Source organism: Copadichromis virginalis, linkage group LG1 (assembly GCF_057382275.1).
Source record: "Copadichromis virginalis isolate Kocher_CV1m ecotype Utaka linkage group LG1, C_Virginalis_male_GT1.1, whole genome shotgun sequence".
NCBI classification, from domain to species: domain Eukaryota; kingdom Metazoa; phylum Chordata; class Actinopteri; order Cichliformes; family Cichlidae; genus Copadichromis; species Copadichromis virginalis.
The window spans coordinates 15,632,140-15,649,466 of NC_140618.1; the positions used below are offsets into that span (position 1 = coordinate 15,632,140).

Genomic DNA, 17,327 nt, shown 5'->3' on the forward strand with positions numbered 1-17,327 from the left:
CATACACCCTCGCCCAGGCGACCCAGCCGGGGGTGATCAGGCCCCGACTTGCGTACCAGTAGCTACCCACAGATCAGCCCTCTTAATCCACAGCCACCTTGTGGCTTTCTCTGCCGCTTCACTCACAGCCTGGATGGCCCTCTTCTTGGCTGCCCCAGCCACGCCCAGCCGGCCTAGAACTTTGCAGAGTGATCGTCCTGCAAAGCCCCTACAACCCACTTCTATGGGCTCATAGAAAGTCTTCCAGCCCCTTCCCCTGCACTCTTGCACTAGTTCCTGGTACTTTCCTCGTTTCCTTTCATTAGCCTCCTCAATCCGCTCTTCCCAGGGCACTGTGAGTTCCAGCATGATCAGCTGTTTTGAGGCCTCAGAAATAATTATCAAGTCTGGCCGGAGTGATGTTTCTGCAATGTTCTGAGGAAACTTTAGTTGTTTACCCAGGTCAGCCTGTAGCTGCCAATCAGAGGCTGTGTTGAGAAGGCCAGTTGTCAAATGTGGGCGCCCCTGGGGTTTCTCTCCAGCCTTAATAAAAGAGATTGCCTTCCTCGGAGCATGATGATGCTTGCTGATGCTGATTGCTGAGGCAATCTTTTCAGCAACTACTCTGAGCACCTGGTCGTGCCGCCAACGATACCGACCATCGGCCAGGGCCCTTGGGCAGCTGCTAAGGAGGTGTTCTAGGGTCCCTCTTCCAGAGCACAGGGGACAGGCAGGTGTCTCGCTCTTTCCCCACAAATGGAGGTTTGCTGGGCTTGGCAGAGTGTCGTATACTGCCTGCACTAGGAATCGGATCCGGTGGAAGTCTGCCTGCATGATGTTTGCCCAGGTGACCTTGCGCTGCAAGGTGCTCTCCCACCTTGTCCATGCTCCCTGCCGCTTAAGGCCTACAGCTCTGCTTACTCGCTCCTCCTCCACACCTGCTCGGACCTCTTCCTGGAGTAGCTGGTGTCTCTCCTTTCCCTGTGCCCTGCTGACCTGGGCCTTTGGGATGTACCCCAAGCCTGCTCCCCCTGTTGCTAAGACCCCCATTAGTGTTTTCTGCCTTAGGCGTGACTCCGCCACCTCAACTGCCTTCTCAGCCTTCCACTTTCTTCCTGTCCTTACCTCAATGCCTGCTGATGCCACCTTGCAGTCTTTAGAATCTCTGTACTGTAGGGCTTCTCGTGTGCGAGCCACCTTGAACTCTTCTGTGAGACCACTGAAGGGTAACTGCACGCTGTTGCTTGTCCCATACAAGGCAGCGCTGGTGAGACTGCGGGGAAGTCCCAGCCACTTACGAAGAAAGCCACTGATCTTTCTTTCAAGGGATTCCACAGTAGTTATTGGAACTGTATAGACAAGCAAGGGCCACAGGATTCGGGGCAGGATGGAATGCTGGTAGATCCAGGCTTTAAATCTTCCAGGCAGGCCAGACTTATCCACCTTAATAAGCCACGCTCCCAGCTCCTCATTTGCCTTCTGGATAGCAGTAGAGTCTTTCAGGCTGGAGTCAAAGAGTTTCCCCAAGCTCTTAACTGGTTGTTCCGTTATGGATGGAATAATGGTTCCTGAAATTGAGAACCGGAACTTGTCCGTCACCTTGCCCTTCTTCAGTACCATCGATCTTGACTTGGACTTGCAGCTCCTGATGATGTAAAACAAACATGAAGAGACAAACAGACCAAATAAAATGAATTTTAGTTGTCAGTTACTTGTAGCCATGTAGGTGCTACCAGGCGTTCCATATCTTCGCTTCAGACCGAAATGCCATGAAACTTTTTCATGTCAAACTTTTGTGGATTCCAGGGGATCAACAGCATTTTGGACTGTTGGATTGTATATTGCAGCACTGGGTTGATCTTCAGATTTGTAACAGGTTTTGCTGATGCATTAACATTTCTTCCGTTTTTATCTTATTTTGACCAATATTCAGGCCCAGGGATCAAAATACAACAGGAGCAATTCTGATATTTCCACCATGAAATATTAGCTTATTAACAGCATCACAGACTGCATATAAAAGTATAAAAAGGATCACCCAGTGTTTTGCAAAGTCCTGTTTGTGAAGACTTAAACTTTTTTGTGGTATCCGCTTTAGTTTTTTGAAACCAAATGTCACAAGGGTGTGGTTCACCTAACGAAAACCGAAAAACACAGAATTCCTAAATGCAGCACATGCAGATAATTTGAATGAAAAGCAAACTGTTAATTGGTTGTTATCAACACCTCATAAACAAAAGAAAACATGTATTTAATAGTGCGAGGGGATGGATGACAGAAACACTGGGGAGAATACTTCTAAATAATATTAAAAGAAGAACAGAAATAAAACAGAAAACAAGGATCCAAACAACAACATGACAGTACTTTAAGACTTCCCTGTGGAAGCACCTGTTTTCCCACAGACACATGTGTATTAATTAAACTAGTTGTGAGAAATACTCTAAAACTTCTGGGCTCTTTTTCATGTCTGCATATCTGACCTGTCACATCCTGCTTTTGGTCTCCAGCTGAGACCATAATTTACAAAGAGTAGACTTTCAATTCGCCCCCTGCTGGCTTTTAAAAAGAACCAAGGTGTAGCTCCACTCACATATCTTTTATATACGGTATATGGTCAGCATTAGGTGGGGGTTCACAAGACCACTGGATTGGCTTTTAGTGATGATGTCATTATCTGTAAGCATCAACTGCCTGTTATTTATCAATGATATAGTCATGACCTTCTGACCTTTTGCAGGCAGTGGTAGAAGTTTGACTTCTGGACCTTTTCAGGTTTCTCTGGTCGATTTTAGGCAATAAAACTATGTAGCATGAGGTTTAGGATGAGGAGGTCATGGTTCAGGTTAAAGTACACATCTTGGAGAGCCTGTCTGGGTGAAAGGCTTAAACCATGTCTGCACAGACACGCAGCAAAAGAATGAGCAAAATACTGACAGCTTAAATATACCTCAGTGATTTAATGGGTGTGTAAGACTAGTGTTGCAGTGAGATGAGTGTCATATGAGTGTGCAGCAGCGCACTACAGCTGGCTGCCTGAACAAGTTTGAGTTTTATTGTTTACACTCAGAATTGTTTTGCTGCACGTTAGGAAGTCTGGCACCTTTCTGAAGAAGTGAAAAGCCAGCATCTTTGTCCAGAGTTAACATGACTAATAGCAGTAACAGTAACTTTAACTAAGAGCAAAGGTTTACCAACGATACCACTGCATGTTTTTATTTCCCTACATACCTGTTGAGTGCTTAGTACCTTGTTTAACTCAGTCACCCTCCCCAACCACAGCCCTCGAGGGTTTTTCAAACTTTTCCCCTTGCGTAACATCAGCACAAAAATAACCTGCCAAGCTGATGGGGTAGCTAATGAAATTTTCATCAGTGTTAATCTGATATAAAGTTGTTTTTGATCTTTTAGAAAAGTGTTGATTTGGTGCTAAAATATCAGCTATAAGTATTACTGTAAGGGCACATGGTCCGACTGCAGTATAAATAAATAATGATAATAATAATAATAATAATAATAATAATAATAATAATATCCAAAGTGTGCCCATGCAGTGAGAAGGTGACTTCACAGGTGACTGAAATCCTCATCTGTCACAGCCACTCACTGTCATCTCTGCGCATGTGAAACACTGTGCTGCTCAGTTTTGAATTTTATCTCATGCCTCTTTTACTGATTAGTGACTATATATACAAATATATATATATATATATATATATTTACACATTTAAAAAAAGCTTAGCTTTACAGGGTGCAGGCGTGATGTGATTTTCTGAAATTTCATGTGATGCGTCTAAATTATAGCACTTTTTTTTCAACACTGCACATGAAATATTGTATTCTGCTTGGTTTCCTGCCCCACTGTCCCTCTTCTTCTCCTCTCCTCAGTGTTTCTCTCTCCTCCCTCCTGCTGAGCGCTCCACATGAAAAACAGACCAAGCGCAAATGAGGAGAGGCAGCGAGTCTTCATTTACAACTGCACATGTGTCCTGCTGTGTGTGCGTTGTTGAGCGAAAGAGGAAAAAGCAGCAGAGTCAGAGAGGAGGGCATGCAGACGTTTGGGAAAGGGAGAGAGAGGAGAGAGATTCAGCAGACCTGTCGGGGTCTCTCATGTCACATTTCTGCCCCGAGGAGCTGACCTATGTCTCGCTCTAAAAAGAAAACTAAAACGGAATAAAGGAAAGCTGCACTCTGGAAAACAGTCAGAGCAGTGTACCTTCTCCTCCTGCTGCTACGGCATTAAAGAAAGAAGAACTGAGGGCATGAAAGGAGAATGACTGACATTTTTAATTTGTATCTACATAAGAAAGCGAAGAGGAGACGGAGGCTTTTGGGCCTGTCTGACAACTGTGGGAGGGCAGAGGAGATTTATACTTATAATTGTACTGTTAGTCTTCTTTTGGTATTCTTTGAGAGAAAGGCAAAGAGAAGAGTGGAGATAATAGGAGAGGAGAAAAAAGGGGAGGAGAGAGTCGAGCACAGAGTAGAGGAGTACCGAGAGGAGGAGAAAAGAGAAGACCAGAGTAAAGAGGAAAGGAGGAATGAGAGGACAGGAGAGCAGATGGGCTCTTCAGATTATTAACATGTAAGTACAAACATTTTATTTACATGTGCTGATAACTGCTCATGGTGACACCACTGCTGGTTTTTATATCTGCTTATAATTATTATGATTTTGTAGGAAGTCTCAAATCTGTCTTTCTCACTGCTCGATTACTTTTCCCTCCATATAATTACTCTTTGTGCCGCCAAGTAATTTTTTTCCTTTCTTTAATTTTCTGTCTTGTTTCCGTTTTTGTTTTTTTTTCTAAATCTGCGTGCACACTCTCGCTCCGGTGCAGCAGCAGAGGGAAAGGCCAGTGTCACGTTAGATTAGTATCAGCAGTCACACACACGGGGGAAGAAATATGCTTAAAGTGTGATGAGCATGATGTGGAGGATTGAGCCTGTGCAGGAAGAGCTTTTGTATGTTCTGTTAGTGTCGTGGTGGACTACACCACGGGTCGGAGGAACTATATAGTTTTCTCAACCACATGGAGGAAAACAAAGAGCTATTGTGCCACATAAGAATTTGGCCAGACATGCAAAAAAAGAAAAGAGAGAAGAGCATCAGTGTGTATGAAAACAAAGGCGCAACATGTTTTACACCTCGGGCTGGAGTCTAGGAGACTTCACTCGAAAAAAATTAATATATAAGGAGCTTGATATATGCCTTTATTGCTTTCATTGCAGTGATGGGACTAAAAAGATTTAAAATATAACCCTGTGGACTCTGGATAATATCTGGGAAAGGTATCACATGTATGGACTGCAGTGACACACAGAGATGTGATCACTGAAACTTTGCATCCCCATAGAGTAAATGACTGAGCCATAGGTAGCCATTGATTGCCACACCTATTCTTACAAACTGAAGCATCATCACCGAACAAAGCTGGGAATAACTGCCCAACAAAATACCTGAAGAAAAGCACACTTTATTCTGCCGGCTTCACCTCTGTTATCCAATACTTTGGGCAAAAATGTTCAAATGTTTAGGAAAATAAAAAATGGTTCACATAAAGTACGACTAGTAATAAAATATTGGTAAAATAATAGAAGTGACTTAATATCTGAGATGATCTAAACTGTAGCTATGGGAATTTCAAAGCATTTCAATAAAGACTTATGTGTAATTGATTTTGCATGTTTTGAAAAGAGAGCGATGGACTTTTGATTTCTTAATTTTCTGTATTTTAAAATTAGCATTAAAGCCACTTTCAGCTGCTCCCTTATTCATACGGGGTCACCTCAGCGAGTAGTTCTGCGTGTTTAGATAGTCTTACACCAGATGCCTTTCCCGACGCAACCTCAGAGGGAGTTCTGTGTCCACCGGGGATCGAACCGGGGTTCTTGCTAAAAATGCACATTTATACATACAGTATAACAAACCACACAAACTTTAATCATATCATTGCAAAATTTCACGTTCTCTGAGCCATAATCCTAGATTATGCAGACCCAATTTAAAACAAATCCAGCCAATCTAACATATGAGATATAAACTTTTAGCATTCGTGAAAACCCCTCCAAGCAAATTCATGAGTTCAGTTAAAGTTTAAATATGTGTTTTAAATTTCTTGTTGGCAAAACACAGCGATTAGAGCCGCCCTTGTAGGTAATGCCTGAGTTCTGCTCCTGAATACAGTGGGAGCAGATGTGGGCATCAAATAGGTTAAAGTCGACCTATTTGAGGGGATAAAGCTGAAACCCAGTCAAAGCAGTGAAAGCATCATGGACATCCAGTAATCTAAAAGGAGATCAAGAACTCAGGCATGTACTGTTTAAAAAGCAGTGATGGCCAACCATTGCTCTTGTGTGCCAGATGACCAGTCCTTGGCTAACTCCACTAACTCCTCTGTCTGGGAGGAGGGAGCTGTGTCCCAGGACATGAAATATGCCAATATCATCACAATCTGGAAGAACAAGGAGGACAGAGGGAACTGCAAAAACTGTCATAGCATATTCATACTCTGTATGGTGAGTAAATCTTTGCTCACCTGGTGCTGAAGAAGCTCCACGTCTCATATTTAGGGTCAGTGTGCATTCAAATCTGAACAAGCTTGGAAACGGTTGGCAATCATAGGAGAAGTAGCAAAAAACAGGGACTCTACTATTACCGTCATCGGCTTCACAGAGCATTCAACATAGAGAGCAGATACAATATTTCATGATCCTTGAGAAAAGCCAGCGAACTCCTTCAGTGACAACATGAAGAAGATCTGTGACTGCGACATGCCCATCAGAGTATGCAAGACTATACAAACCACATCTTTATTTTGAAATTTCAGCTATTTTGAATGTTCTTTTCTGGTCATTTGGCCACTTTACTGCGGTCACCTACCTCCACAGTGAAGCCCACAAGAAGCTGTTTGACCTACAAAGGTTAAAAGGTCAAAAAAGGCCTCTTTGCTGATGACACTGCTGTTTCCACGCACGATTGCCAAAAACTGCCTCCAATAACTGATGGACTGGTGTCCTATCTCTTGCACTGCATGCTGTGGGGGTCATGTAGGCACTTTATTCTAACGATCAGCATCAAAAAGATAAATATCCAGGGCTGAAATGTTGAATGTCTCTAACATATCAGCATACAATTCAATAAGTATGAAAAAAGACCTTGCAAGGTAAACAAAAAGTGTGGTGAGCACATGAACCTCACATGAACACTTCCACATCAGCAGAAGGAATTTCATGCCTTGTACGTGCACTGCGTTCATTGAGTATTCTGCATTTCTTGGAAAGAAAAAGTTCCCACCAGAGATGTTTTGCCCTAAGCAACACTCCTCCAGAAACTAGGCTTTCTCTGATCATGTGCACCATACAGAAGATGGCTGAATCCCCAAATACCTCCTCTGTGAACCTTGAAGAAACACTCACCAGGGCGGCCACACCATCACCACAAAGACATATTAGCTACAAACATGCTCATAAAGCCGCCAATATTGACATGGTCACTTGAAATGCTTGAAATGTAGTTGGGTCAGGAGAGCTTCAAAGAAAAACATCTGCTTCAGTGGGATGAAAAGACGAAAGATGGCACGCACAAGTGCAAAAAGCCTGACTGAAAGACCGGCCACTGCCTAAATCTGTGAACAGTGCCCAAAGGACTGCCACGCCTTTGTACGACTTCACATTCACATGCACACAAGAGCACTGATCCAATGGTTCTGCAGGACTTCGGGTTCCCTACGGGCTTCATATTTATTGGACAAACAATCAGAAAAAAAGTGCTTTTAAGGAAGAAAGCAAAGAAGAGCATCGCAAATCTTAGTTTTGCAGTGCGATCGACCGACTGTGAAGTACAGAGTGAGAAAAAGCCTTTCGCATGTAGTTGAGTCATCAGAGTAAACAGCTTATTATTTCTAGACTGCTGAACAGAGTGTGACTGACTGTAATGAGCTGGCAGCAGGCCAACCGTCTCATACTAATGTCATTACATAACTGTGGCGATCAGCTGGCTGATAGGAATTTATTGCATGACTTTTCATTCACCACTCAACTCTAATACTGATGAACATCTGCTTTTTGTCCCGCGGCTTGTTTGTGAAGGTAGATAGGTGTTACATTTTTTTAAAAGGTGTGATTAATACCCATAACTATAAATTATTAATGATGGTATAATGCTATTTTTTTTTGTAACATACAGGAAGCTATACTGTCATATTTAAAGACAGAAAGAAAGAGTAAGCAGGGGAGTGGGCGAGAGAAGGGCAGTCACGTCCTGCAGCATTTACACACAACATCACAAAATGACCCTGACAGTCAGTGACTTTAGAAGGGCTTGGAGGTTGTGTTATGTTTGCTCGTGTTATGTTGCACTTTAATGAAATGCGATTTGCCTTTTTTGTTTTTTTATTCTTTGCTTCTGTATGTCCCGTGATGACAAGTTGCTTTTCGACTCTTCAGTTTGTTTTCTAACATAATTAAAAGCGCGAGGTGTGTGTTTTTTATGCCTAACAGTAAGTAAGGAGGGGACAAAAATGACTCTCGCTTGGCCCATATTTCCAGAAACGTGACAGATAAAATGCAGATTTGTTCTCTAGTGTCCTCTTAGTTTCTCCCGACAGGTCAAGAGCACTGCGCTTCAGCGTTTTTACAGCTGAAAACATCCAGAGAAATTAGGCCAGTTTGATCTTCTCTCAGAGCTTCATCCATTTTTCATCTGTTCAAGTTTAAATTTCAATGCCGTGTCTTTACAGCTGTGCAGCTCAAGAGCACAACATTCTGTATTTGGCATCTTTGTATTTCTACACAGTTCAGATTTACATGTTTAAAAGTGTCATTGTTCATTTTTATAAATGCTGCTTTTTCATAGGCTGATATCTTTACTGTTGTTTGGCATTAAGAAAAGAGTCTTCGTGAAGTAATCTGATGGAGAACACACAACGTGTATTAAATCTGTGGGGAAATCACATTTATGAAATTAAATAAAGTTTATTTACAGCGAGATTTTATTTGAAGAAGATGCTAGAAAAGAAAAGTCTTTCTGAGGTGCTTTGCACATTTTCTGTGTAAGCATTAAGCATTGTTCAGATTTGATATGTCATTTCTGGAAATTTTGCTTAATCATTATCGTCATCATTTTTTGCAGCTACAGAGAATAAGAGTATCTTAGGACACAAGTTTTCATTTATCTCTAACAAGACTGTAAATGTCTGCAGGGCTGCGGGTGTTAATGTATAAATTCAGTTTTCTTACACTCTAGGATTATCTTTAAGAAGAGGGAGCTTTTATTAGATGGCCTAGCTGATGGGGACAGGTTTATTCTTGGTGCTGTACAAGTAAAGTCATTCAAACTCCATCATACACATTATAAGAATCATGTGAACCATTAAAACTGCAGTCTGCAGAAATACAGAAAAAAAAAGAAAAGAAAAACACTGCTGGAATAGACAGCCCACTCGTGCAGTCATACTTCTACGCTTTAAGCAATGCACGTCCTCCATATGTGTCCTCCATATGTGCTAGGAACATGTCAGAGCTGATTTTTGGCTTCACGCAAGATATAAACTGTGCTCTGAAGGTCTTCTGTTTAACCCACTGCATCTTATTTCCAACACTGAAACATAAATAATCTGTTCTGATATGAAAAGACCTGTGAGTCTTTTGTAACAGGCGAGACTGTGCAAAGTATTTTAGAAACGTCCAGACCATTTCAGACTTGAATTACAATATTCTGAAAGCTTATTCAAATTTTTTATTTTGTCCAAATGACACCAAAAGCCACTCGAGCTTTGAGTTCAGTAACACTGATAACACAGGGGCTATGAAATTTAAATACAGAACTAAACTAGTTCAAACACAATGATTTGTAATTTAAGCTGGTTATTCTAAAGAGTTATTGTTGTATTTCTTCTTACTATTAATTACTATTAATATTGCTTTATTGTAACTTAATAATTTCTCCCCCTGAGATTTAGCTACTCATTTCAGTGTTTAATAATCATCACTTACTGTATATGACACCAACCATCATGTCATACTCTTTATGCTTGAGCTTAAAGAAATGCCCCGGATAGTCTAAGTTTGGATCTTTATGTCCAGACCAAAGGCCGTATATAATACACTCTATTCTGTGGCCTAGATAAAAATAAAAATAAAACCCCCCTTACACTTCTTGTTAGTGTGGGTAATTTATGACATTCTCTGAAGCCCGGACTTGATGGACTGTCTCTCTGAAACAAGCACATTTCCAGGTCAGCACCAAATGTGCGCATGTTAAAAACCACTTTCATGTTTTCAGCTCACTGACAAGAGACGGTAATAAACCGTAGAGTAAATGTAGACAATTTAAAGGAACAATTCACCACCACTACATTTATTTTTGCTCTGGCTTGTAATTCCTATACATCCGGCTGAACTGTTCTTCAAAGCAAACAAAAAATACATGTGGGGGAAAATAAACTTCCCAGAAATCGGTTACTCAAAAACAAACGTTGTTGTAAGCCCTTTCATGTAGAAATAATTTTCTCTGTAAAAAGAAGCGCATCTGTCTGTGCGAAGAGACTCATGCTCATGACAGCATGACAGGAACTAAACATTAACAATGTCCCCTTCGGCTGAGCTGCAATATTAGGTAGCAGCAAAGATTTTAGCTGGAGGATGTAGTTCAGGCTGATACACTAAAACAATCTAAAAGCACGAATAGCACTGTCTGCAAGCCAAAAACATGAGCTTGATTCTAGGCTGTGCTTCTTTTAGGCTTTAAAAGGCACAGCATTAAAGCTGAAAGTTAACGTGATTTAAGTTACAATTCAGTGTGCTCAAAGCCAAACATCCATCTATGCAGAGCTACAGCCAAGCTGTTTAAGTCCTGAGACATTACTGCAACCTTCTTATGCTTTTATTTTCTTTCCACACATCTGCATTGCAACTTTAGCACATTTGAAATGAGCGCTTTTCAGCACTAAAGTTGCTTTGTCAGTTATAAGCTGGTGCACGGCAGCATGTGTGCTTGAGTCTGTTGCCAGGTTCGCAAAGTCTTAATGGGAAGCCTTGAACTCCTGAGCTTTCAGCAACACTCGCAGCTGTTTGTTGCCACCTAGTGGTCGACAAAGTAAGAAATTATTCTGAATCAAATCCTTGATGTTCAATCTTCACGTTTAAAACAATGTCCACGTCTATGAACTGTTTTGTGTAAAAATACTTGGTTTTGAAAATCTCCACGCTGGCTTTCCTTTACTTCCAAACACCCTCTCTCAAGTGAATGAGCTCTGCACTAAATCGTGTGTGTTCATGTCTGTGTGCTGCACAGATATTGCAAAACTGACTTAAGTGCACAAAAGAATGTGTGAATACATGCGTGTTTTTTGTGCCAAAAACAAAATATTATCTGAGGTATGGATGCCTAATTATTGTTTTTTTTCCCCTTTTAAACGCTGCAGGAAAACAGCTCAGGCATGTTGATAATGATGGTGAAAACTGGGAGGGAGGTACAGATTGATGGGTAAGGCATCAGTGTTTTCAAAGTCCTCTGTGATTAACTTTAATTTGTTAAATGACAGTTTAACCACTTTGACTTGTCTCCATAAAGCCACAGTTTTGATTGTTGATAAACTGAAAAGGGGTTACCAGGGGTACCTTTATTTTCCACCCTTCCCCTGTACTCACTTTAATGTGGACAACTGGCTCACATGAACGTGTGAAACGTGGTAGATTTGCTGCTCTGCTTGGTACCATTGTTCTATTTCATGATCCATTTGTGGCCAGGATTTAGGGCTAATTATCACTCCTCCACCACCGTGCTTGACACATGCGTTGTTTGCCCTGACATGCATGTTTGGTTTTCACCAAGCATGCTATTGTACATCATCTCCAACTTTGGTCTCTTCTGTCCAAACAACATTGTTTGTTTTGAGGTTTGTTCAGGTGGGGCAAACCTAAGCCCTGCTGCCTTGCTTAGTCATTTTCTAACTGTATTGTCACAAAATGTAATATCATGTTAACTGAGGCCAGCAAAGTATGAGCTGTAACTCTTTTTTTGCAGTTTCACTGAGCATTGCATGGCCTTCGGTGAATTTGCTGGGACCTCCACACTTGGGAAGATCGTTGCATTGTGTTAGCACTCATTTAAATGCTCTCAACCAGCAAACTGGCAAAACTATAGCGGTGCTCACATTTTCTGACGATCAATCATGTGCATTTGATTAGCAACACCTATTTGCTACTTTCCCTCTTAATTCCTGTAGTGAGGGTATACTTGTTTTTTCTTCTTCTGAGGATTGCATGCAGTCCTGAGAAAACAAACTTTTTCACATGAATGTAGTTTAGCTTTAGTACATGACTTATTGAAGTTACTTACGCTATTCATTTTCTAATTTGTTTCTCATTCTTATGTTTTAGGGTATTTACAGGTTTAAGAATTCAGGGAAAATCCTCCTTATCATGAGGTGCTGAACTGACTTCTGCAGGAAAAATAGTAACCACAACATGAGCGCTCCAACAACAGGAAGCCCAAATATGGAAGTGAAGGTGGTGTCCCAGGAGATGGCATTGCTTAGCAACATACTGGCTGCTTACACCTTCATTGCAGGTACAGTAGGTCCAATTGAAAGAAAGAAAAAAGAAGCTTTTATGTGGGATTGATGTGATGAGCAAATATTATGTGCTAATTTCTTTAACTTAGCACATAATATTAGCACATAAACCTACTAGGGGTATGAAACAAAGAGCAAGAACAGGTCTGTTAAAAGTTTGACATCTGCCTTCAGAACATGTGAAAACTGCAGAAAAAAAGGAATCATTTATCACACTTTGACTGTATTTTCCCACATAGGATGGATTGTGTATCAAATCATGAAGAAAGGATTAGTTCATGAGAGTGTTTGTCTGCATTGTTAGTTTAATCTGAGCCACATGTTTCACAGCTTTCTAACTGACAAAAATATTACTGCTGCTCTGTTACATTACACTGAACCAAGATGGTTCTTTGATTTACGGCAGTAATATTTCTTTGTAATAACAGTAGACTGACTCATTTTGAAAAAAGCAAGACCTATTATTGATTTCTTTTTTCTTTTTACATGGGAACATACATGCATTTTTACACTATATAAAAGAAGGAAAAGGTTTCACTGGTCTGATCTTCTAGAGACCAAACTAGGGGCTTTAGGGCCCATGCACTAAAATTAATTTGATCTAGAAAACACAAAGCAGATACAAACATGTCAAACATTTTTCTGGCATTGAAAGCTGAAAAGGGATCGGCGACGTTGGCCCACTGGCTCAAAGACAGATGTGTGGAGGTCAGAAGGTGGAAACAGTGTAAAGACAACAGACAGGTGAGGGATGTCTGAAAACGTAGTACATAAAGACTAAAGACTGTGCAGGGAGGGACTGAGAGAAGGATGAAACAGCAGTTAATTTATTTGTTAATTTATCCTGCCTCTCTTACAGACCAGCCCGAGAGGACAGCGCTTGTGTTTCTTGGCGGCGTGTGCGTTGGCCTTCTTGTCACACTGTGCGCCATCGTCTTCCAAATACACTGTCGAGCAGACTGCCACTATGGCAACACTAACAATCTTCCCCATCGCCCAAGGAACAGACTCCAACATCGTCGGCATCACAGCTGTCACCACCATCAGCCCGCAGACAGTAACCCAGACAATACTGCCGTCGTCCCCTCTGGAGAGACTGGGCCCACTGGGGAAAGTGAGTCTGAGGACTGGGATGACACAACTGATCCATCAGCCCGGAGACGCAGACGCTTTGAGAGATCCCTAATGCACGCCACCATGTTCACATCGGCTGAGGGTATCTGTGGCAGACACTGACGCACACCAATGTCACCATCCACACACTAAGACATCATTCACACATCCAGCAAGCTGTTTCCTTTAAAATAAGGTCTCCTAATTTGATACCCCACACATCATATGACATCATAGTATTGCTGTGATTCAGATGATCCGATCCTTTAGATATGAATCGTAGTCCAGTGAAATGTTTTAATAAAAAGCAGTTTTGAAAGTACATTTACTCAAATAGCAGACTTAACATAAAGTTATTGTGTTGTGCTTCTTTTAACACATGCTCCTCTGTATTTATGATTCATTATGCATCATTTTACTGCAACACAAACATCAGACAGGCATGCACTCCTAAATTTTTCTCAGCTAGCTGCATGGCAATTTGATTTATTTATTCATTTTATTGGTGAAAACAAGCTTCTATAGGACGTAGACACATAAAGGCAGACTCGGTGTTTATAACTTATTGGTGGATTAGAAGCCCAATAACATAGTCCACAAACTAGCTAACAGAAACCCAGACATAACACTCATCTGGAAAGTGTTTACCAAAGTCTACAAAAGACTCATTTTCTCATAGACTTCAATACCAACAGCCTTCTTTTGCAACCAAAGGTCACCCCTGCTGGATTAGAATGCAAGTTTAAAGCACGTCTGGTTTCCCCTTTCAGACCTGGAAGCCATCTTTTATATACTGTTTGTTCACCCATGTTGCACAGTGTCCACAGCAATGAATTAATTAGAATAAGACTGCTGAAATCTCACACTGTGTTGGTGTGACGCTCTGGTTATGTCTCTATGAGCACGGCAGCCAGACATAATCACACACACATGCTCCTATCTTCAAATAGAATAATAAATAAATAATAAATCTGACAGTAACATGAATGGACAGTGTCCATAAAACTTATTCTGTGTGTGTGTGTCATCAGAGCTGGACCGGGCCCAGAGGCTAGAAGAGCGGGAGAGGATCCTCCGAGAGATCTGGATGAACGGACAACCAGACATCAGTACAGTCACTCAAAGTCTTAACAGATATTATTGAAACAACAGTAAACAGAGAGATGCGCAGACTGAGATACAGACTGAAAAAAGAAGGAAACAAACATACAGCTGATGGATGGAAACGGATCTAATAGCTATATAGGTCAATAAATACTATATGACATGAATAGCCATCAGCTTACTGGACTGATGTATTGTGCCAATGTGACTCTTGTGAAACTGTCACTGACAGAAATGCCTGGAGAAGTCCCTCTACTGTGTAAATTAATGAAAACATATGAGCTGCGATAGTTCAGTCATCCAACAAGAGACAGCAATGACATTTTTGGAAGAAGAATGCCCCGAAACATCAACTGGTAGAGACACAAAGAGCACAGATGACCACCACTGCTGCCAGCCGTAGCAGATATTTCAGAGAATCTGCGATATGTAGCTGCTGCCATAAAGTCGCTGGGATTTTCTAACTTTTCTATTATTAACAAGTGCTTTGAGAAGTATAGCAAACAGGGGGCATAACAGAGGCTACAGCTGTGTGTGAGTGTACAGTCTGAAATGAAATGATGAGATTAAGCAAGCTTTTAGCTGCTTTCTTATTCACACGGGGTCACCAAAGCAAGGATCTTGGCTTGTTAAACTGATCACAATCCAACCATCTGTACTGGAAAGTATCAGCTTTTTAACAGCCACTTTTCTATCGGTGCATTAGATTACCAATTTACTAATGGGAATGTTTTTTATTTATTCTGTCAACTTAATTTAATGATGACTGAATTTAAACAGAATCTAATGAAAGATTTTAAACAATAACTTATTGTTTAATTATTGTCAATACTATTCTCTTTAGTACTTTGTTTTAAGGCCAAATAAAAGCAAAAACATTTGCATAACATTTGGATTAATTTTCAATCAGTGGTTCTCAAACCTTTTCTGGCACGCCCCACTTAATCCTACTCCACTAACATTGGGTGATTGTCATCCATGTAACTATAGTCACATGATTTTCATTGTATTGCTTTAGAGCCTTTTTATAGGGTCCCCATGATACCTTTTTTCGTTTTAATGCAGTAACTCAATGCCCCACAAGTGGCATCTACCCACAGTCTGAGAACTACTGTCTTAAACACTGGTATCAAGATATGGTCCACATTTTAGAGTTTTTGCACTTTTCTCATCTACTCTTATTTGTTTGTGAACCTGCTATAATCCCACTGTGAGTTCTGGAAACTGTAAAATTAAAGGCAACAGAAGGGAAAAAGTGTAAATGTGGTGAGATAGATGTAAAACTTCCACTCTACAGAGCAGCATAATAACTCGATGCACAGATGGAGATATACTGGTGCTTATATTGCTAGAATTCTGAATCTCCTAATGACTGTGTACTAATAATTATGACAGAAATGGCTTAGGATGGCAGCTAATCAGCTGCAGGTCTTTCTGCATATCACACAATGTATTAGCAGCTCATGCTCCATTTAAATCTGTGTTGAAGAGTTGAAAAAGTGAATAAACTTTAATTTCAGTGGTTTTTTTGGTCTGTTTTGGGTCCGTGGTACACACCTCTACTAAGTTTGTTGGCAGAATCCATGATGGTGAGGGTTACAGTTTGAATGTACACTGTTGAATCGTGCCAATAAGAATAACATAACGAGGGCATGTGGTCCGGGGAAATGGTGTGTACAGTCACCTTTAACGACTGGAAAGAGTCTAATTGTAATTTGAACAAAATAATTTGAACAAAAATTTTTTATGTTCCTACAGTGCATGAAATTAATTTTAGTTAAATTTATTATTGTTGAGATGATACGATCTAGCAAGGGTGGTTGGTGATTCTAAATTACCCATATGTGAGTGCAAGAGGCCATACGGTGTTACTTGTGATAGACTTGTCCAGGGTGTATCCTGGCTCTCGCCCTCTGACAGCTGGGATAGGCTCCAGCCCACCTACTATTATACTACTAGTTATAAAACCATATGAATTTTATAAATCCATTAAATTGGAGGGCAAAAGATGTCCATGACAAGTTTTATGTTGACCAGACTATATTTTGTTGAACACTCCAAAAAATAACTCTTTAAATGAACCTAAAATAATCATGGAACAGAGTTACACTTTAATAAATGGCTTTCTATTCTGGACTTGACTGCAGCAAATAAGTTTATTCAACATTAATCGATTAAGTTGGTCCAACTCAAGTACATTAAGTTGGAATAACAGCATTGCATGATGGTAAAATAAAGCAATTTAATCATGTGGAAATCCTTTCCATGATTTTTTTTATGTTCATTCAAGTAATTATTTGAATGAACACCAAAGCCCAAACACCACAACCCTCGGCTTTGAGTGTAAGCCAAGGGTTGTGGTGGACAGGGAAGTGGTTTGACAAAGAAGAAAAGCTCTGAATGTAGGGCATAAAGCATGACAGAATCACCTATAGAAAGGTTTTGACCTTGATATCGCCACTGCAGGTACCCACACACTTAGTTGCACAAAAACGTGATCATTTAATGGACAAAAACCAGTGCAAGCAGTGTACTCTATTATTTACTGTGACG

At 40.7% G+C, this 17,327-nt stretch overlaps 2 protein-coding genes across 2 annotated transcripts; one reads left to right on the top strand and one right to left on the bottom strand.

Annotated features, from left to right (window-relative positions):
- Window positions 1–36: 36 nt before the first annotated feature.
- LOC146718497 (uncharacterized) lies at window positions 37–6,644 on the bottom strand. Its single transcript, XM_085464942.1, has 3 exons — window positions 6,639–6,644; window positions 6,325–6,434; window positions 37–1,624 (listed from the first exon to the last, which is right to left on the bottom strand). The coding sequence occupies exons 1-3, from the start codon at window positions 6,642–6,644 to the stop codon at window positions 37–39; spliced, it is 1,704 nt and encodes a 567-aa protein (XP_085321068.1).
- Window positions 4,516–16,299, top strand: eva1ab (eva-1 homolog A, regulator of programmed cell death b). Its single transcript, XM_085452349.1, has 5 exons — window positions 4,516–4,564; window positions 11,406–11,467; window positions 12,364–12,553; window positions 13,417–13,773; window positions 14,702–16,299. The coding sequence occupies exons 3-5, from the start codon at window positions 12,451–12,453 to the stop codon at window positions 14,812–14,814; spliced, it is 573 nt and encodes a 190-aa protein (XP_085308475.1). The 5' UTR covers window positions 4,516–4,564; window positions 11,406–11,467; window positions 12,364–12,450; the 3' UTR covers window positions 14,815–16,299.
- The last annotated feature ends 1,028 nt before the right edge of the window (window positions 16,300–17,327 follow it).